At 45.3% G+C, this 22,175-nt stretch overlaps 1 protein-coding gene across 1 annotated transcript in view; it reads left to right on the top strand.

Moving 5' to 3' along the window:
* The window catches only part of SYNE2 (spectrin repeat containing nuclear envelope protein 2), a 171,474-nt gene that overhangs the window by 145,347 nt on the left and 3,952 nt on the right, over positions 1-22,175 (top strand). The window contains 12 exon segments of the mRNA XM_050335581.1: positions 7,088-7,250; positions 10,700-10,887; positions 11,044-11,194; positions 11,670-11,852; positions 13,132-13,269; positions 14,144-14,338; positions 15,171-15,453; positions 15,809-15,877; positions 16,681-16,817; positions 17,738-17,861; positions 19,149-19,360; positions 21,819-22,019. Coding sequence (XP_050191538.1) covers positions 7,088-7,250; positions 10,700-10,887; positions 11,044-11,194; positions 11,670-11,852; positions 13,132-13,269; positions 14,144-14,338; positions 15,171-15,453; positions 15,809-15,877; positions 16,681-16,817; positions 17,738-17,861; positions 19,149-19,360; positions 21,819-22,019 — 2,044 coding nt within the window.

Here is a 22,175-nt window from a genome sequence, read left to right on the forward strand (position 1 = left end):
GCTGTGACAGAATTCATTATTGTATCAGCCCTGATGGCTGGGCTTATTTTGGTTATGCAATGTGTGCCGGGAGCAGGGGGAGCTGGCAGTGCAGTCGGAGTCCTTGTTTCCTGCACGCTGTCGCCATTCCCAGCGTCTGCCTGTAAAGCTGGGGGAATTATTTCCCCATTTTCTCAGACCTGCCATTTCAAATATGGTTTTGAACCACCCTGGACCACGACGTTCAACCATGGAGGGCATGATTTACCTGTGCAAATGCCCAAAGCCCTCTCCCTCTGTGCCATGTCTTCCCAGGCACTGTGTGTCCTTACCGTGTGAGCGATCAGCAAGCCAATACAGGTCTGCAGGAGATTATCTGAATACTGAAAAACCTTTGATTTCAAAACCATTCTTTGCATTTTTTGTGGGATTATCCTAACTTCTTTTTTCCTGATACTGGCTGGATGGGGAGTGACTTGTAATCTAAGGTTCTCTGACTTCCGCCTTGTTTTCCCACCCCGTGATCTCTGGCAGTCATAACACAGAGAAAACATGACAGCGTGTTTTTCCACAAACGAGTGATATCATAAATGAAGATTAGGGGTTATTTTGTCCTCTGGCATAACAGGCTATTTGCACTGGAGGCCTTCTGCCTGGTCTGGAAGGTTAAAGAGAGGACAGGTTAGTGTGTGGGAGATTTAATTCGTGCTTAAATGCCTGGGACATAATGGTAAAGGCGAGAGAGCAGAACGCAGGGGAAGTAAGGATACATCTTTGTGCGTGGTGCCTGTGCGTGGATGTACGTGCTCTCGGCTTTTTGGGTTTGCTTCAGATTGACTCTGCTGTAAATCATCCGGGGCTGAGGCTCCAGTCTCTCTCTTGCACAAGAAATGAGCACTGCATCCACCTTTCTTGGTGCCGAAGGCTCCAGCCTGCAACCTTTCTGTCGCCAGCCGCAGGCAGCCGCCCGGCGTGCGCTGCCTCGTGTGCTAATTCTCTTGTGTCAGAATAAAGCTCTCGTGGTTGTGTTCTGAGGAGGGATGCGGCCGTTCGCCAGGTAAAAAAATACCCAGGCAAAACGTAGGGGTTAAAATGGGTGGGGGGAGAGCTACGGTGTCTCCCCAGCTCGGGGTCGGGGAGGAGGAGGAGGAGGGCGAGTCTCCCCCCGCCACGCGGGATGCTAAAGCAAGCGGCGGATAAATAGGGCATCTGTGGAGGAGGGGTTTCCTCTTCCATGCCTGCCTGGTCGCACAGACGGTCCCCCTTGCAGCTTGGGATTTGCAAGCTGAGGAATGGTTTTTTCGTGCGAACAGTAAGTGCGGTGTTGGTGAGCGGTGCGGGTGCGGTGGGGTCTGTGGGAGCAGCGGGACCCGCCGGCCCCGGGCGGCGGCGGCGGCGGGCAGAAGCGATGCGATGCGATGCGCCAGTGTCTCCCCGCAGTTCTCCATGGATAAGTGGGAGATGCGGTGTGTTAGCAGCAGGAATAGCGCTCAGGGGCCTTCTCACTTGAAATCAGCCGTGTTCAGGGGTTGGCACCCAAGGCGGTGCAGATCCGTGACAACAACCTTTGGACTCGCCGGCGGGTGACGCGAGAAAAGCCTCCCCCGGCTTCACCCGCTGCTCGCTCCCTGTGCGCACACAGCCCACGGACACGGGGCTCCTGGCATTCATTGTACCAGGACCGAGAAATGTCCCTGCATTTTATAATAAGGCCTAAAATTTGCCGTTGGTGTCACCTCTCCAAATCGCTTCTTTTGTCCCTCACACGGTTAGGCTCCCCCTGCAACTCACTGAACAAAGGTTTCCTGGGCTGTGCATCTCATTTGCTTTACCGGCTGGTAAACAATCCTGTCAGCTGGCAGGGCAGTTTCAGCCCCTCCTCCCAAAGAAACGTACCCAGTCTCTTTTTCTGATGACATTTGTGCTCGTGAAGGAGGGTTTGGAATATATGTCAGAATGTTGTTCATTCCTTCAAACACTAGAATTTGAATGTTACTGTTTACCTTCTTTGAGGTTGCCCCTACCTCTCCTTGCAGCATTTTGACATCTAAGGCAATGGAGTTGGCAGGCATTTTGTAATTCTTTTTGCTTGCTTCAATCAACCTGTAAGCTCCTTCTACTGATATATACTTCCTGAGTAGTTCCTACAAATATTCTGTTTATTTCTGTGGCTGTACAATGATTCAACCTGAGACAGCTTAATGGGTTTCTCTTGTAACCCAATGCGGGCAACTTCACTGAGGGTATTAAGACCCAAATCCAGTCTCTAGTCAGGTCAGTTAGTCCTTCTGTTCGCTTTTGCAGCCAGCCTTTAGTTATAATCTTCCAGTTTTGTTCTTTTTCTGCCACTGCTATTTTGGTGTGAAGATTAAGACATTTAGAAACTGGCTTTGTTTGGCTTATCCCAGGCGTCTCATGCATTTGTCTAAGTGCTTTTATGAATCAGGGTGTTATTTTAGCTGGGCCTCTTGTAAAGGAAAAGACAAGTCTGAGTTTGTTGTTTTTTGTGGTGTGTTTTCTTTTTTTGTTGTTTTTGTTTTGTTTGTTTTTTGCCTGGTGGTGATATTTAATTGGATTTTTTAAATTACTACTAATTCTTTTGCTTCTGGAGGCATGTTGAATGGTGGCAGGTGAGCTCTCATTGGGAAGTGAACAATGGATAAGTAGGCCTTTTCTCAGTAAACACAGTAACTCTTTTCTGTTTGACCAAATAACCTGAAAATCAAACTTGGTAGAGGAAGAACTCAATCAATCAACAGTGGTGGCACCTTCCATCCTATGGCTAGCTGGGAGGAGCTGGTTTCCTCTGCTGCAGTTGAACTTCTATTGCTGTTCATTCCCTGTGTGTTGGGTGATTGGTCCCCTGGACCTGGGGGGGAACCTTTTGTCCCTAAGCTTGGAGGCTTGCACTGTGCACCTCCAGCCAGCTCCCAGCAGCACTGTCTTTCCCTACAAATGATCCCTTCAGGATGCATCTCAAAACAGGTGATTCACAAGAGTACTTGCAGTGTGCAGATATGCATCTGAGAATGGTGCTTGCAAATGTAAGACTTTTATGGTTGTAATTAGTCTGTTTTACTCCAGAGAAACGGCAGTTCCCTCTGACTTCTGGGGAAGCTGAGGGTGCTCAAGGAAGATGCTCAAGTTTTTCATCATTTTGCTTGTTGGTTCAGTGCAGAACCCTTGCCCTTTACCTTGGGCCCTGTGTGTGCTGACAAGAACATCTGGACAAGGCTGCCCTCCCACTCACCCACTGCACTAGTGTGAACTTCTGTTAGGTTTTTATTCCTCTTTGTCTGCTTAGCTCAAGTTTGAGATTAATGACTTAGAGCATTAAGGGTGGTCAAATCACTGACAAATGGCATGTTCTATTCAGATTAAATTACTTAATTACAATGGTGTATCTCATGACAATTGCTGAAAAGTAAGTACAAGCTCCTAGTACCACGGTGATGCTGTTTGAGACTGTTGCTTCTACTAACATTAGAAGATAAAGACCCACATATTTATGGTGATATCCATAACTTGAAATTTAGAGTGGTTTCTAAGCCAAAATAATATTGGAATGGTGGTGCAAAACACCACACTTGGGTTCTAAAACTGTTGCTTTTTAAATTTATTGAGTGTGCTTGCAGTCATAGAGACATTTATTTATGATCTCCTATCGCTTGGTTTTGCTTTGGGCTTCCTTGGCTGTGTTTACCTGCCTATTTCCCAAGATGCAGACCAAAAAAAGGTGTTTTGTGACCTGTGAATTTTTCCATAATGCAGCTTAGGAATGGGAAGCAGGTGGATAACAGGCAGAGAAGGGGATACAGGGAAGCAGAGATGATCCTGAGCAGGACAGCAGGCTGTGGTCTCAGCAGGTCAGCTGTGGCATCAGATGCTCCCAGTGTGTGCATCTCTTGTGAGTCGCCAGAGGGACATTTCCAAAGCACTAGTGGGAAACATCATAGATTATGCAGAGCATAAATTCCCACAGGATACAGTCAGGACCAGTGCAGCAATTAAAGCTTGTTTTCCTCCCAGCTGGCCTGAAATCATGCAGAGTTAACAATGCAACAGTGTAGGTGTTTGGCTCAGACTCTTTCTCTGGCCTGGCTTTTCTTCTGGCTGTCCCCTTTGGTGCTCAGCACAGAGCTTGTTGCCCCATCTCTCCAGGGAGAAGCGTTCCTGAGTCACCTGTCTTTGGTGGGCCACACTCCCTGAGGAGTCACAGGCCCTGCTGAGCATCATAACCATCACATCCAAACTGACTGATTGGGAGTAGGGTGAAGGAAGAGGGAAGGAAGGGTGAAGGAAGAAGGAAGGAAGAATTAGTTCTCCTGGATAAATTACTACCAGCCCATGATAGCACAAGAAAATGCTGCAATTACATGTTTATTGAGTACCTCTTAATAGAAGCAGAACCAGGAACAGGAAGATTTATATGGCAGCTGTTTGCTTGGGAGCCAGATGCTGTCTGCATACAGGTTGAGCTTGGGAGCAGAGTTCTGCAAAGAGCTTGCTAAGGAAAGTGAGAGCAGCTCAGTGCTTTTGTCATCCACTGGCTTCCTCTCTATCAGCTGCAGCAGTGGAAAGCACAGGCAGTGCAAAGGGGCAGAGGCAGCTGCTTTGCACTTTACACCAGTATCAGTGGCTTTGTGGGTGCAAGGCAGGAACAAGGTGGACCATGGACTTGGGCCAAGTCCTTCAGGCTGGCTTGCAGGGTTACGTCAGTCAGACAATATTAATCTTAATTTTTGGAGAGTGCAGAGTTGCTCAGTGGAGGACTGTGCTCTTCTCACTCTCCTTGTAAAACAACTGAAAGTAGCACCTGGTCCTTTGGGGACAAGAGGTAAGGGAAGGTGCTTTTCATGCTGCTAATCAATATGAGACCCCAGATTTGCTGGCTGTGCTCTGTACCTTCACAGTAACCAACAGGACTGAACAAATCCAGCAGGATCATTCCCACATCTCATCCACAAGTGCTTTACCTTAAATCAAGTGTCTAGCTGACGTATGTATCCTCTTTGATTACCTTAAGGTTGCTAATAAGATCAGTTGTTGCTTACAGAGTGGCATATTCTTTATGGATTAGCTCTCCTGCATATCTCCTGTCATCGTATCAACAGGCAGCTGCAAAAGCTTCTTGATTACAGGCAATTTGGACCCCTCTCATGTAAAACTTGCTAGGATAGTTTGGCAGTAGGCAGGACAGTGGGCCACGAAACTTCCCATTTTCCTTGCAAGGGAGGAGTGGGTCCTTTGCATGAAGCCACCATGCAGGTACCCTGTCAGGACACTCCTGTCTTGGGTAATCTGTCCCTTCCTGCACTACCTGAGATCACATCCCTCTGCCCTGCCCCAGACTCAGCTTGCACAACATTAGTGTTGCCAAGTACATCAGGGTTCATCTCGGACTGCTCAGCATTCCCCTGCATTTTGGGACATGCAGTCCCACTGCTGGTTTTGTTCAGCTGGTGACAGTTCCCAGCCACACTGGCCAATGAATGGGAAATGTCTCATTCACACTACATACTTTTAAGTTTTTGCACTGCACTTGACTTAAATAAAGAGTCTCATCTGGGTAGTTGCTAGAGCAGGCAGTAGCTAAAGGCTTAATTTGTAAATTTGCATTTTAAAAATCCCATGCAGGGTCCAAAAATCCATCCCAAGGCAGAGGGACCATAACTAGAGATCAGAGGGATGCAACCAACAGGAGAACAGCACAGGGAAGCAGTGGGTTTTCCCTGAGACATGCGTGGAATGAATTCACCTGACTTTAGCATCTGCAGGGTTGATGTTTACAGTATTGCAGAGTAGAGCATTGGAGTTCATGGGGTGAAACACGTGCTTTTTGGTACAGTTCATCTCATCTTGTGATCTGGATGTTTAAGACAGGTCTGATAGAAATCATTATCTTTTTTTCTCCATTAACTACCAAGGTCTAGATGGCAAGCTCTGAAATAAGTCTGAAGTCAGAAGAGATAAGTGTCCCCCTGGTGTTGCCTCTTCAGTAACTTTTTGGGGGAATTGCAGTAAATAAGAATTTCAAGGAAAGATTTGAGAGCAGTGAGAGGTAGTTTAGCAAATATTCCTCCAATACATGGGAACAAATTTTCCAAAATATGGAATTGTGCTACTTGGATAATTTGAGGGGCTGATAAGGGGGTTGACATGATAATATGCTGTCAAGGCTGGAAATAAAGTTTGCAGTTTGAGAGCTATGCTACAAATAGTGTAAGAAAAGTAAATAGTGTCAATGGTTCATTGCTTGTCCACTGCACAAGTCTCTCTACCCATTGGATATTCTTCTTCAGAATTATTTTTTAAATTCTTCACCCATCAGGAGAGTCTGTCACGTCTCTGTATGTTCCAGTGTGGTGTTTAGGAGAGCTTTTAATGTTGTGGCACTACAAACTCTATAGTGGTCATTGTTCAGGCCTTCTCCTCTCCTGCCATCACCCAGAGGGTAGTGAGGCACTGGAGCAGGTTGTCCAGAGAAGCTGTGGATGCCTCATCCCTGAAAGTGTTCAAGGCCAGGTTGGATGGAGCTCTGAGCAACCTGGTCTGGTGAAAGGTGTCCCTGCCCATGGCAGGGGGTTTGGAACAAGGTCATCTTTCAGGTCCTTTCCAACCCAAACCAGTCTGTGATTCTATGATTTGCCTGGAGAGTTGGACTGCTGGTTTGGGCAGATCCTGCCTCTATTAGACAGAGTGGTACCTTTTGCTGATTAGTGTGGGCCTGTTGATTGCTGAAGAAGACATTGAACATAATTCACTGCAGGAAAATCAGACCACAGATACCCGTTTTAGTTTAACTGTGGTGTGTTATGGTACTAATTCCCACTTAGACAAATGTCCAGTGCTCACTAGCAGATGAAAATTCACCCTGCTCGTGTAGTTTCATTAAAGCATTCACCATAAGACCACCTTGCAGCTGTAGAGCAGGGACCTGCTGAGCCAATTTAGGTAGGTTTTGACTAAAACGTGGCTCTGATTTCCAGGCAGCAGCTTGGTGCGACAGTAAGTGCTTCACGAAGCCGTGCCTGTCATCACCTTTTGCGAACACCCTTGCCACTGATTGCCGACCTTTGTAATAAAATATTCTTCCTGATTTGCTTAGGGTGAAGAAACTGAAGGAAACATTTGCTTTTATACAACTTTTGGACAAAAACATGAGTAACCTCCGCACGTGGTTGGCCCGGATTGAGTCTGAACTTTCCAAGCCTGTTGTTTATGACATCTGTGATGACCAAGAAATCCAGAAGAGACTGGCAGAACAGCAGGTGGGAAATACCAGCAGCCAGAGTAAATGAGTTAAAAAATGCTGCTGATTAGTCCTGGTTTAAAATCATCTGTTTCTTTTCTTTAGCTAGCCCTTCTAACTCTTTGCTTTTCACGGCATATTCCTGCCAAGATGCGTTACATGGAAAATTTTTATTTGCTTGCAGTAACTTCAGTGTTGTGTTGAGCTACCCTCGCTTCACCTTCCCCGCTTCACCCAAGGAAAACATGCAAAACACAAACAAAAGCATTTTAAATTTGCTCAGTTGAGTGCAGCAGACTTCCTAAGGGCTAGGCAGGGCACAGACAGTGGGCAGAATACATGAGGCTGACTTGGACCGACAAGGCGTGAACGCTGCTCTCCTGCGAAGTGACTGTGACTGATTCAAGTGCTGTGATTTGATCCATCGCCTCACCAGCTCAGTTCTCGTCCCCTCCTTGCAGACAGCAGAGCAAGCTTGGCAGAGAAGGATGCTTGAGCTTTGGAGGGTGGACTTGTGCAGACACACCTTTGGCTGAGGCCTGATCCAGTAGGCAGGCCCTGAAGATCCCTCAGGGTTGGATGAGATGGTGCATGAATCCTGCTCGGGCAATAAGTGTGAGCCAGCCTTGCACCGCTGGGTGTTGGGTGAGTGGGGGTGGGCATTTATCCGAGGCAGTGGCTCACCAGGGGGATCCTAAGAGCTAAGCTGGATAGTCCTGGACTAAATTTCTCCTACCAGCAGCCAGGGAACAAAAAGGAACTTCTCCAAAGCACAGACTTGCTGGTGGAGTCAGCCTTTGCTCAGGGCTGGGCTATAAGTCTGCCCAGGTTCAAAGTGCTCGGCTGTCATCTGGCCTTTGTGTTAAACAAGAATATTTGCCCTAAAACTAAGGATCACAAATAAATCTGTCAAGCTTGGAAGCTTTATAGCATCTGCCTTTAAGAACACCTATTGGTATTCTTCTCATCCTTCCCATCTTTTCTCTCTGGCTTCTGCACTCCCTGAGTGACCCAGGCCTGAGGGCTGTGTTCTCTCCTGGTTCATAGGGCTGTCCTTGCAGTCACGTCCCACACATCACAGGAGGGCTCAGCTCCTCTGTGACAGGAGTGGAAGTGGCTCCCACCAACTCCACTGCAGGAGCTGGTCAAACACCAGCAGCTTTGGCCCAGTGCCTCTGATGGTTTCATCTTCGTTGTGCATGATCATGTAAACAACGACGAAATGTTTTCTACCCATCCAAACCTTTTGCATTCTCAAAAGCGGTGAAAAATTGCCAGGCAGAGCAGAGTGCTGGGCACAAGGGAAGTTGTGTCCAAACTAATTTATTTTTATTATGAGCATTCAAGCTTCAGCTGGCTGTAAGAGCCATCATTTGCTGCTCAGAGCTACTTACTGCTTTGTTGTTCGGATTCTGTTTCAAACACAGACCCCTGGGCACCTCCAGACTCCTTCTGCTGTAACTTTGTGAGAGGCTGAGTATGAGAAGATTGTGCTGACTAAAGAAGACAACAGAAAAAATAAAAAGCCTCTTTTGCTCTGCATTAGAGAAACATTTATCTGAATGCGACAAGTAAAAAGATCTTTCCTGGTTTTATCTGAACAATTATTTCAGCAAGAGCAGAGTGATGGTGAGAAATATGCCCTACAGGCTTCTTTGATTTGCCATCCATGACTGGAAAAGCGTTACCTGTTCAGTCTTGAATAATGACATTTAAAAGTGGTGTGCATCCACGGAGATGTTGTATGGCATGTTTGTTCAATTAAAGGATAAAGATTACAACATAAGTAATAACAATTTTAAGAGTGAAAAGGTGTTTCTCTAATGCAGAGATCTAGCTGTGTGTAGTTCTGTTTAAGCTCTCTGGGCAATGCTGTGCAGAGTTGAGGGAAAAGTACCTTTTGGGGCTCAGTGTATGTTCCTGGCCCCCTTACTTAGGTTGTGTTTGTGTCACTTAATACAATTGTCCAATTATTGTCCAGTTATTGTCCAATAATTTGGAATACAGCAAGGGTTCTGGCTAGGGTTATTCCATGAACCCAGGCATAACCTAAAGGGATGAGCAACATTACCATAGTGCAACTTAGAATTAATTTCCAATCTGTGGTCAAAATTCTCATTTTCAATAATGCATCTGTAAATTCAGTGGAATTTAATAATTCAGAAGAGACTCTCCAGGTACCAGTAGCGGGGTAGAGCCTGCTCCCAGCTGCAGAGCCTGTATTGAAAAAACCCTGATGCATCTTGCTCAGAAAACAGCTGTGAATCCTTAATAACCTGTAAAAAATTCTGGTTAGCTCCTTCTGGCAGTCTCTCATCCATGTAAAGATTTTTGCTTCTACATTCCTTAAAGCTGTTCATTACTACAAATCCCACAAGCCATTTTATGACCATTTACGGGTCAGCTCTTCCTTCAGGTACCCATGTAACCACTGCAGATTGCTACTGGGTGATACTCAGCTCCTTGCAGCTTGTTGATGTCTGGGAATATCTTCCTTCAACTCCTTCTGTATTTACCATAAGCTGTGTCTGGTTTTGTTTGTTTTATTCTGGGGAGTTTTTTGTTGTTTTTTTTTTTTAGGTCTAGAGCAAAATCAATTCTGCTTCATACATTCACTGAAATCAGTAATAGCATTTAGTGGTAGTTCCAGTTCACTGTTGTCAGAAATATGTTCATTTCTGTTTGTCATTCTAGTGTTATTCGAGCAAAAGTCTCTGTATCCTTCATTAGAAAGGCCAGAAATGGATTAAAAAAGTGTTAGTATTGTGCAGAGCTGCCTTTTCAATAAGAAATGTTTAGATAAGGCTATTCCCCCCTCATCATTCAGTCACATTGACATTAGTAGTGCTGATGGGTGCAGAACGAGAGGACAGACTTCCATGGCTCTGGAGAAGAAACCTGTAGTGTAGATTAGACAAAAGGTCTTTGCCAGACCCTTTAACACAGTCTGTCAAAATAGGAGCTCTACAAGAGGGAATAAGAAAAGTAGTGTAACACCAGGTGCTTGTGTGCTGTGTTCCTGTGTTTCATGCTAACAGTCTGTGATCACACGGTCACTAAAACACACATACTGTGCTGGGAGTTCTCTGACAAGTCTTACAGTGTAGTAAGCTGATATGAGACAGTCACCTTGTGCTGTCAAAATTAGTAAGAATTTATTTATGGCATATGTAAGGTTTAGATTTTGAATGCACATTGAAATTGTCCAGACTGTTGATGAGAAGATTGAGTTTAGACTGAGAAACCAAAGCTGGACAATCCCTTTTTGCGTGGCAGTTGTGTCCTGACCTGTCGGCCTGTGTGTCATCTGCACGCCTCGTGCTGCACGTCTGCTTTCTGATGCTAAATAAGCTTCTCCTGACACCCAAATTGCTCTTTCCCCATCCTCTCCAGCATTTTGAAAGGGCATGTCTGAAACGTGGCCGCCCGTGTTTCCTTCCACTCAAGCTGTTCTTTTGCCAATGGCAGGATCTGCAGCGGGACATAGAGCAGCACACGGCAGGTGTGGAGTCCGTGTTCAATATTTGTGAAGTGCTGCTGCACGACTCAGATGCTTGTGCTAATGAGACAGAGTGTGACTCCATCCAGCAGACTACCAGGAGTTTGGACAGACGGTGGAGGAACATCTGTGCCATGTCTATGGAAAGGCGAATGAAGTAAGTCCCTTTTCCTTACCCCTCCTGAAGAAGCCTGGGGCAGCGTTTTGAAGAAATACTGTAGCTTTTGCCACAGGCTGAATTTTGAAAAGGAAAAAGGTAATTCAGAATTAAGAGTTGGCTTGTGATAGAACCTTTCGATTTCTGCTCTCTCAGAATCGAGGAAACTTGGCGCCTGTGGCAGAGGTTTCTGGACGACTATTCTCGCTTTGAAGATTGGCTGAAATCATCTGAAACGATAGCAGCGAGGCCTAATTCTTCAGAGGTTTTGTACACGCATGCAAAGGAGGAGCTGAAGAAATTTGAGGTGAATTTTCTAACTTCCTTTTTTATGCTCAGCAGCAGGCTGAATGATCAGGCTGTTGAGTACTTCTTGTCTCTGCCAAATGCCTGGGTCACTGGAGAACACCAGCTTGGCATTGGTGATACAGAGAACATAAATAATGTGCCAGTGTGTGGCTGCTGGATGTCTGACTGATGTATTTGTCTTCAGATTTGTTTTTTAATGTGGAGAATCCAATGCTCTGAACGGACAAGATCCTGCTTATAAGTTAAAGATTTACTTTTTATAGGCAAGAGACCTTTGTGGGTTGTTTTTTTCTTTCTTTTCCTAGTGAGCTCAGCCTGAGCAGATGATTTAAAATACGGGTCCTCCTCTGGCTATAAATTTGCAGTTGGAAGGTCTATTTTTAAGGGGAGGGCATCATCCCTCTTGATGGATAGTACCATCCACATCCTTTCTCTTGTCAGCAGGGGAATGAATTCACTGCTTTGCCTTGCAGGCGTTCCAGCGGCAGATCCACGAGCGCCTCACGCAGCTGGAGCTGATCAACAAGCAGTACCGGCGCCTGGCCCGCGAGAACCGCACCGACTCGGCCAGCAAGCTGAAGCAGATGGTGCACGAAGGAAACCAGCGCTGGGATAACCTCCAGAAACGAGTCGCTTCCATTCTGAGGAGACTCAAGGTAATGGCACAGAGGGGTGAGAGACTGAGGAGCACTGGCTGTAGGAATTTCTCAAGAGCAAAACATGCACGTGTCTTGTGTTGGTTTGTGTCTTGAGCTGCCAGTGTAGGAGAGCAGCTCTGGAAAGGTCACCAAGGACATGGCATAAACCTGTCCTTGGTAGATGGGCTCTTGGTAGCTGAAGAAGAGCATAAGGATGCAAATTTGGATGATCAGTTGCCAGTCTCACTGCTCCTATCACACTTTTCCTCTTATCCTTGTAATGTGTTCGTGCACTGGCTTCTTTCCATAGCTAAGAGGCAAAGAGACAAAAGGGCCCCAGTGGTGCAGATATGGTTTGGAGTTTGCAGCTCAGCTCTCCTTTGTGCCAAGTTCTGATTCACCTACAAGGCTTTAAACGTGGAGATGTGATGGGGAGGCACAGCTCCTGCTGTACTGCCTGCCTGACAAGGAATGTTGTCTGAGGGTGTATTTGTGGCACTTCAAAGAAGTATCTTGTCCATTAAACTGATCCCTGGGCGGATGTTCTGTGCTGTGCCCTGGGGCAAACTTGCCACTGCCTGATTTTTAAATATAGCGGTGCGGCAAGCAACTGACAGTGGATGAGGCTGTGGGAGCAGTGATGGTGTTTGATCTGTGCAGTTATGAGTTGTGGTGTTTGGGATGTTATATGATCCCCTTCCTGAACAGTAAATCCACCCAGGAGAACAGGAAAGCTCTGTGTCTGTTGGCAGCTTCTGTGGGGGATGGCAGCAGGAGGAGTTCCTCCTGGCTACCACCCCAAACGGTGCATTAATTACACTGGCATGGTCATCCGTGATCCAGCTTCTCCATTGTAAAATCAGTAAGAACTGATTTCAGTCTCATAGTTTGAATGACTTTAATTAGGGATGGGCTTTACTTCCTTTATCTGTTTCTGTTTTAAATTTAGAACAAATTAAATGTCAAGCCTGAGTCCAAGTGACTGTTACACTGGTCTGATGATGTGGGAGAAGGCCTGCAGTGTGGAATCAAGACTAGAACTTTATAGAAGCATCTTGCACTGCTGAAGTTTTATTCCCTCTTTCATACAAATAGTCTGCTATCATAGGGCACTGTTCTAGCATCACATACTAGGAAGGGAACAGGTTCTATACATGGCGTGCTGCCATTTGTACCCTGAAGGCTTTTAAAGTAAACAGGAGTTTGGAAAAAAACCTTCTATTTTCAGAAGGGTCCTGTGACCATCTCTTTTTAGTAGCTGCAGTCTTGTAACACTGGCTCTTTTCTTCCCATCCAGCACTTCACCAATCGGAGAGATGAGTTTGAGGGGACAAGGGAAAGCATCCTTGTTTGGCTCACAGAGATGGACCTCCAGCTGACAAACGTGGAGCACTTCTCCAAAAGTAACTTTGATGACAAAATGCGACAGTTAAATGTACGTATCCTTACAGAGCAGTTGTTTAATGTAGCCCAGCTGATTCTGTTGGGCTGCCCTCTCTTGACAGAATCATCTCCTCTCCTGGAACTTCACAATACCCACCAGATCTCTGTAGGGCTATATTTGTTTTAAGACACCAGTAAATTGTTAAGACCTGTTGTCTGAATCAAGATTAATCTGTACAGTATTTAATTCAGATTCAGTGCTCAAGCTCAGTTCTGTCCTGCCATTTTCTCCTGACCCTGCATGTCAGTGGCAGTGATACCTGGGCTGGAAAGTAGCAGATACTGGTTAACAGTAAAAGCTACATTCCTAAATTCAGGTGTTTCTTTTTGTGGTGATAATGTTTTTGAATTGGCATCCTCTGAGCACATTGTTTGTAGCTGGGACTTTCAGCAGAAATAAGACAGCAGGAATGTGCAATGATTCTAAAGAATATACTAGGTCTTTGCTACCTGCTCATATGCTCATTTCTCCATTCTCCCTGCACTGTTAATTGTTTTGGGATGTAGATTTATTGTTGTGTAGGCTGGAGGCCCCCTTCTTTGCTACTGAGACAAAGACTGTGTGTACCCAACATTGAAATAAACTCTGATTAGCTGAACTCTTGTGTCATGATCGTCTGCAGGCTCAGGACACTGCAGTCAAATTCATGTACACATCAGTGGAAAATGCCACTTCATTTGGAACTGTAATTCTGCTAATAAAACAAACATTTGGACCTATTGAGTAAAAAGATATTGTGCCAAATTAAATTAGACAACAATGTCAATCTTGTCTTTCACTGCAGTGAGCCAGAAAAGAGGGACAAAGCTTAGGCTAAGAAAGGGCTGATGCAGAAGTAATTATTTTTCTTGTATGTTCCAAATAGGGTTTCCAGCAGGAAATAACACTGAACACCAATAAGATTGATCAGCTAATCGTTTTTGGGGAGCAGTTGATTCAGAAGAGCGAGCCTTTGGATGCTACTCTGATTGAAGATGAATTGGAAGAGCTTCATCGATACTGTCAGGAGGTGTTTGGGCGAGTTGCCCGGTTCCATCAAAGACTGACCTCAAGGGATCCTGTAAGAGTCAACAGTTGTTTTGATTGCTGGGACAAGATTTTGGTGTTTGAATTGCAATGCTCATTGCTTATCCCTTGCAGCTGCACTGAATGGTTTGAGCTGAAAGGGGTCAGGAGCTCCACAGTAGATGTGCCAGCTTTGTTAAATCTTCATTGCCAGTCTTGTCTCCTCACACCTCTCCTGGTGGGACTCCATCTGCAGAACCTGGATAATAGCATGGAAGGAGTTCACATGGTTCATATTTGTATAGTAGTGGCTTGAGGGCTTCAAAAGCTTCTTTGGTGTTAGTTTTCTATAATTTCAGTAGTGTGCTTAGAATACCTCTTTATATATTTGTGAGGCTCCATCTGTCCACTTTGCTGTGAGAACCCTGACTGGGGAGCAACACACACTCTGCTTTTCCCTGGGAACATTCAGATGATTTTCAGTTTGCTTTGGCTCAAAAAGAAAGAACATCTACTAGCAAGGCAGGTGAAGGAAGTAATAGGAACAACTACAAGTTGTGCTGGGGGTTGTTCACCCCTGCCTGAGCTTCGTTTCCTTGCTGACCCTTGAAGTCCATCTGGAGCTGGGTACCCCTCCCTGCAAACTAAAGACAGATGTTATGGTGGTGGTTGAGGGTCTTGAAAGAGAGGAGGGAGCTGCTGCTGACGATTGTTTTGGGAAAAGAGGAGGAGGCAGAGATGATGTCTCCTTTTAATTTTAGGCACGTGGTCTTTGATTGCTGCAGCTGACCACAAAACCATCCTATGTGGCTCAACCATTAGCCCATTAAGCAGCGTGGATCTCTTGTAAATCTTACTAATATGCAATAATTGTTACTTATTTGTAGGGATTGGACGATGAAAAAGATAACTCTGAAAATGAGACAGATCAGGAAGACTCCAGAGAAATCCAGAACGATCCCTGGCATAAGAAGGCCATCAGCGAGGGACCCTCATCGGCACAGTCCCTTTGCCACCTTGTGCCCCCCACTCAAGGTCACGAGAGATCCGGCTGTGAAACCCCTGTCAGCGTTGACTCCATCCCACTCGAGTGGGATCACACAGGTGATGTGGGAGGTTCTTCCTCTCACGAGGATGATGAAGAAGCCACATACTACAGTGCTCTGTCAGGTGAGAACCAACGTCCAGCAGTTTGGTTTGACGTGGACACTGCAGGATGTCCCTGTGTGGGAAGGGAGGGGGATTGAAGTCTTGCTCCCACATGGTTGGTTGGTTTTCAAGTACCATTAGTCGATGTGAGCAGTCTCATCTCTTAGGTCTCTTGATGAAGGGAATGGTATTGTCTAAACCAAGCTTTTGTCTTCAGGAACATCAGGTTTTTAGAAACGTTACTGTTTCAGAATGTTTGAAAATAGTACCAACCACTTATTTTGTTCTTTGTCTTTGCTGTCCCTGATTGTTTCAGTTGCTTTTAATAGTTGGAAAATACTGAATAGTGAGGAAAATGACATTATTCTTTTTTCAGATGTAGAAATCACTGAAAACCCTGAGGCATATCTTAAAATGACCACAAAAACTTTGAAAGCATCTTCTGGTAGGCACCTGCTAATGCATGTGTCTGAACATGGCAATCTCCCTGTGCTGCACGCTATATTCCTCAACCTCTCTCATATGTAATGTCTGACTTCCTGCCTTGTGTGGACACCATGTCTCATCCTGTCATGGTGTTCTGACGCTGCAGTATCCACATGTACATTACAAAGCAGTCCAGAACATACCATTTAGATTTTGCCTGGTAAATGCCAAGGTGGTTAACGTGCATTTCGTTGCAATGATCCGAAGTCTTTTGGTACTTTTCTCGGTGGTTTGCTCTGGGTAGTATCACTTTTTTGGTCGTTTCTAATTTTGGTTGCATAATTACTGAAGGCAGCAGCTCCAACTCTGCAAGTACTTTTTGTGGTGCATGACAGAGCCGTGTGTGTCCTGTCTGTTAAATCCAGAACAAACGTTCTCCAGTTCAGGACATGTCTCTACTTGTACCTACTGACATGCATTGCAGATGTGTGATGGTATTGTTGGGATGCAAACTTTCCAAAACCACGGTGCAGCCTTTTTCTTTTGTTTTTTTTGACTACTCATACCTGTATTCAAGCATTTTCCAGAAGAAAACAGAATGTCCCATAACTGCATGGCTCTCATCTCATTACCTTTGAAACACTGTTGATGTTTTGCAAATGTGCATGCTTTGCAAGGAAAGCTGCAAAACTGCCATTTTTATGCCATAACTTGATGCCATTTTATTCAAAGCGCTTTTCTAACTTTAAACAAAGCAACAGCTTCCTCGTGGAGATGGGATTTTGCACTCACGGTGTATGGTCTTGTTTTTATTTGTTGCAGGAAAGTCTGTTTCAGAAGCTCATCCTTGGCATTCTCCAGGTAGCCCAGTCTGCAGGAAACACAGATATAACCAGGCAGAGATGGTTGGAAATGTATTGTCTGGTCCGGAGACAAGTACTCCCTATAAGCCAGACTATGTGAGTTGGAGGCTCTGTGAGCACTGAACCTGTTCCACACAGTCTGCTTGTTGTTCTGTGTAACTCCATCCTCCTCCCTTCTCCAGCATCAAGGAAAAGATTAGCTATGGGGGGGAATGTTCACTTCATGCAAACTTAGACATTATTTCTGGTGGCTCGGGTAACCAGTGAGAGTCTCTATCCACTTGTTAGAAAAGCTTCTTTAAAGCAATTCAGAACTACCATGTTGGGCTCCTGTCAGAGTCAGTGTCTAGAGGAACTTCCTTCCTCAATTGTCATAGGACAAGTCTAGGAGAATTTAAACCCCACACAGTGTGAATACCCTCTCTTGCTACTTACTGACAGATCTCCCTTTCCTAAGCAGGCAGATTTGAAGAGTCCTTTTCTAGCATGCAGCACACCATTTAATCTGCTTCTAGGCACTAAAAAATGGGCCAGAACAGCTTATTGTTCATGGGTACCTCAGCCTTGGTGGCTGTTTGCCAGCCATGGCTTTGCCAGCAGCTGCCAGGCTCAGTGGAGCTGGACTGATTGTCAGCACTCTTCCAGACAGGATGGTACCAGTATCTGGCTGCTTTTGTCATCATTAATCCAGTCTTGGAGCCTTAGAGCCAATATTGCCAAGACCCAGAATCCAGCAGAGAGTGTCAGCAAATGTACATTGTCTGGTACCACGCAGTGCAAAAGCAATTAATTTACCATGTCCAGTCTTGCAATAATTAGCACCACTATGGAGTGTGCTTGTTTACTGGAGAGGCACAGAGAGCCACTCTAACCTGTTAGTAGAGACACAGAAGCCTAGTGCTAAATGTGACATGCAAGAGCTCCAGCAGCCAAGCCACCCCAAAGTAATACAAACTAAGTTTAACCTTTGACAGCTTGTTAACCTGCAGGGCTCACCCACCAAAATGTCCTTCCAGGTGAAGCAGCTCAGCTCTGCAAGCAGCAGCAGCAAAGAGAAAACTCCCTCTGCTAGTATGAGTGATGAAGAACCCCAAGATGACCAAGAGCTCATGAATATGGCAGCAACAGAGAAGCAGTCAGGTATGGGAATGGCTTTGGGGCTGTGGTGTTTGTCCTCTGACTGTGGGGGCACAAACGCAGCACATTTGCCTTGGGAACAAAATCAAAATAAACTACTATCATCTAAATTAATGTATTTTGCCAAGTTTCACTGAGCAGCCTTCTCACCCAGTTCTGTCCAACCCACGTGTGCTGTTCCAAGCTTTTACATTTTCTGCCAGAATTAAGACTTTTCTCTCTCATAATATGCTTCTTTGCTAGTTGTAATGAATGGGAACAATTTCACTTTTGTGTGATACTACTGTTCAGAAACTTTTAATCAGATTTCCAAACGAAGAAGTGTGTCTGTCTAAAATAAGATTGCTATGTTGAGCTATTGGTAGTCCATATAACAAGATGCTGCAGCACCCATTTGCAGAAATGTTTTGCCAAAGCTGGTAATATACTCTCTTCTTCCCTGTCTTCACTGTGGTCCTTTTGTCCAAATAGACCAACAAGCTGGTTCTTAACCTTTTAGGACCTCGTTCCTGATTTCAGGTGCTTGAGATTGTAATAACACGTTGTACTGCAATCACAAAAGCGAACTGTGGTAAGAATGCTGCAGCTACGTGCACCAGCTCACTTTGTTTGTGTCTCTGGTCTCACAGATGGCCCAGGGTTGTGACCCCTACATGGGATGAATAGGAAAAGCTCTGAGGAGGGCTTAGATGTGCTTCCAGAAATACTGTTAGTGATTGCACAGGTGGCATCTCCATGTCCTTTACCACTGAACTGATGAAAGACAGAATCACAGAGTGGTTTGGGTTGGAAGAGACCTTAAAGGTCTTCTAGATCCACACCCTCTGCCATGCCAGGGACACCTTCCACTAGACAAGGTTGGTCAGAGCCCCATCCAGCCTGGCCTTCGACACTTCCAGGGATGGGGCAGCCACAGCTTCTCTTGGCAACTCTTAAGTGCCTCACCACCTTCAGAGTAAAGAATTCCTTCCTAATATCTGTCCCATGATGAATTTTGGTGTCCACCAAATCACGGCTGCCCTCACTGAATTCCTTAGATTTTCTCTGTTCTTCCAAGTGCATTAATGTGATTCAAATCCTTTGTGGCATTGCTGTGTGGATAACTTGACCAGTAACATGAAACTTAACAGGCTGCAAAACCTCGAGAAAAAAATGTGTCTGGATAACAGCAATACATGACAGCAATTATTTGGCCTTGAGTAGATTTGAGAATAATTTACTTTTTGCATCAGTTTTACACACTCTGCACATTACTGAAGATTTACATGTATCTTATTCTATGATTTGCAGGCATTATTGATAGGTGGGAGCTCATCCAAGCTCAAGACCTCAGAAATAAACTTAGGATGAAGCAGAAATTGCAGCAGTGGCAGCAGCTGGACTCAGATCTCAGCGACATCTCTGCTTGGCTTGATAAAACCGAGGAAGAGCTGGAAGAGCTGCAAAAAGGGAAAATTCCAACGAGCATGCAGGCATTGGAACAAAGGGTCAAGAAGTTGAAAGTAAGTTATTGCCTACTGAGAAGTGGGATTTCAAGATGCTGGTGCTCTTTACCACTGTGTTTGTGCTCCTGGGATCTGTTGGGCAGCACAGATGCCAATAGGAATGTGCCAGTGGCACAAGGGAACTAAATTCTCTCAGCTGAGAGGACTAAAGAGGGTTGTTAGGCAAGGTGCTTCTGTCTTCATCTGCAGAGATTTGCAGACAGTAGGCCTGGGTACAGCAGGCAGTCAGGCTGAAATAAAACCCTCTCCCTTTGTTTTCTTGCAGAGTGATACCAACACCTTTTCCTTGTGCCATGTCCCTCTGTGCAATCCAGAAACAGATTGAAAATTAGCCAGGTCAAGAGGCTGCAAAGTCTAGGCTGATTTTTTTTTTAAATTGAATTAAAGGCATGGCTCCAACAGGGAGGCTGAGAAAGATCTGCTCTAAAGCTGTGGGTTTTAGCAATATGGTGTTTGCAAAAAATGTTAGCTCTAAATAGCACCTTTGCCCAATAGTTTAAAGATTGATCCTTTTAAAATATGCAGGTTTTTGTTAGGCAAAAGCAGATTTATCCTTGGATAGAATGTATCAGTTATAAACAAGAAACAAAATAAATTCAGTCTCTGTTGATCTTCAGCCAAGTAACAGAGCAGTTAGAGAAACAATAATATGAGCATTTGGCAGCATGTGTGGTTATAATATGTTGCCTCCTATGACTCAGCTTCCATAAAGCAGGACTACATCAGGTCTGCAGGTTGAACCAGCAGGTCACCAGAGCACATGTAAGTGCTGGTCCCTGGGACTGGGGTAACAGAATACCTCAGGTCAAACTCTGAGTTGAGTGTTCCTGAGCTGTGGAAGTGCAAGATCCTTCTCTGCTCACCCTTCTGCCAGTAACCTGCTATGGAACCACCCAAATCCTGAGGTTACCGGTCCGTTTGGCATCACACTTGGGATGATGCTCACACACAAAACACCCTGCAGGATAGAGGAGGGATTTCCTAGGCATGCTGAGAGTATGCTTAAGCCTGTGTGTCCTGGAGTAGTCCTTAGGCCAGGGAAATAACTGCACTCCAGTAAGACTGATGCCATCAGCCAATCTGGCTTAGGCACCAAGTGCTAGGAAAGGTTTGCTGGTGCCTCTTGGGTGGAGGGCCATGCTCTCCTTCAGCCTGGGGTTGGGTGTGTGACCTCTGCAAGGAGCAGAGCTTCACTTCTCTCTCCTGCATCTGCTTAAGAGGAGTCCAGCTGGCTGTAAATCCCCTTTTCAGACAGCTTGGCTTTATAGGGGTGTCTAAAAGAGCAAGCAGACTGTAAGAGGTGAATTTCATGAGATGTCAGGACATCCCAATTGCCCTGGATAAGGATAAGGCCAGTCTGCCTGCAGACTGGTTTACTGGTGTTCAGGAGTCTGTGATGGACCATTTGCTTTGTCTGATATTTAAAAAAAATTGTTGCTTGGAGGAGGGAGACAAGATCCTTTGTTGGGTAAAATGTGATTTAGACAAGCAGTTTTCAGCAAGTGGGATGTAGATCTTGAGAATATCTGGATTGACACTCTTGTTAGAAAGGCTGCTAAGAAAAGCAGTGGGAGCTGTGTGCTTTGCAGGATTCATCCTGCAGCTCTTATTTTCCTACTGCAAGAGCAACTTGAAAAAGACTGAGTACCCTTGATTCAAACTGTAAACCTGAGGGTGCAGGGTATTGTTCAGCATTCAAAACCTTCAGAAATACAGGCTCTACCCTAACATAAAGGTGATCAGCTGATACAGCCAGGACTTTGCAAATTCCATATTATTTCCCCTGCAGTTCTAAGAGAGAGGAGGGAAACAGGCAAGACTGGTTTTGGGGGGACCTCCACAAGTCAGAGAAATGGGCTGACAGAAATTCTGACTAGAGAGAAGAAAAAGAATTTCTCACAACCTGGTGTGGGACCAGGGGCCCAGATGGGACAGGGAATCTCCATCCTGCAAGATACTCAAAATTTGACCAGATGAGGCCCTGAGCAGCTTGCTGAGTTTGAAGTTGGCCCTACTTGGAGCAGGAGGATGGAGTACAGACCTCCAGATGTCCCTTTCAGCATTATTCTAGGATTCTGAGGTGGCAAAACCTTTATAAATTAAGAGGAAATACCCTGTGATGACCTATGGGAATATTTGTCCAAGTGTCAGGGAAAGAGGCAGCTCAGAGTAATGGAGGACAGATGTGGATTAAGCCATAATGCCTGTGACTTAGGAAGAAGCACAAGCCCAGACAGATTAATTTTTTCAAAGTGAAGGTTTTGGCTTTAAAAAAAAAAAATAACATAAAGCAGACCACCTACCTTAATATGTTTCTTAGCAGTATTGAGAAGCCACCAGGTTCAAACAGCTTTCCCCAATACCTGTGGTTCTTCTGAGTGCACAGTTTTATTGTAAATAATCAACGTGGTTTTCAACATTCATGAAAGTTCCTAATCCTCTTTTTTTCTGGCAGGACATGCTCAAAGCATTTGATAACTACAAAGCAGTGTTGCTTTCTGCTAACCTGAGCAGCAAGGAATTCCAGAAGGCAGATAGCACAGAGTTCAAGGAGCTTCAGAACAGGCTCCGGAAGGTGAACTTGCACTGGGAGAAGGCAACTCGTGCGCTGGACAGCTGGAGGAAAGGTTTACAACAAGCCTTACTGAACTGCCAGGTGCATACCACGTGCCAGCTTATAAGGGACAAGTCTCTTTGGGATGCTGCTGTGGGGGGTGGATGAGGGGAAGAGGGCAGGTGGGTAATTCCTGCACATCAGTGGAACAGCCACTCACAGTCCAAGACACTCTGTTTTCTTGTAAAGTTGACTCTG

The sequence above is a fragment of the Myiozetetes cayanensis genome, unplaced genomic scaffold, assembly GCF_022539395.1.
Source record: "Myiozetetes cayanensis isolate MyiCay16 unplaced genomic scaffold, myiCay2020 scf6-25, whole genome shotgun sequence".
NCBI classification, from domain to species: Eukaryota; Metazoa; Chordata; class Aves; order Passeriformes; family Tyrannidae; genus Myiozetetes; species Myiozetetes cayanensis.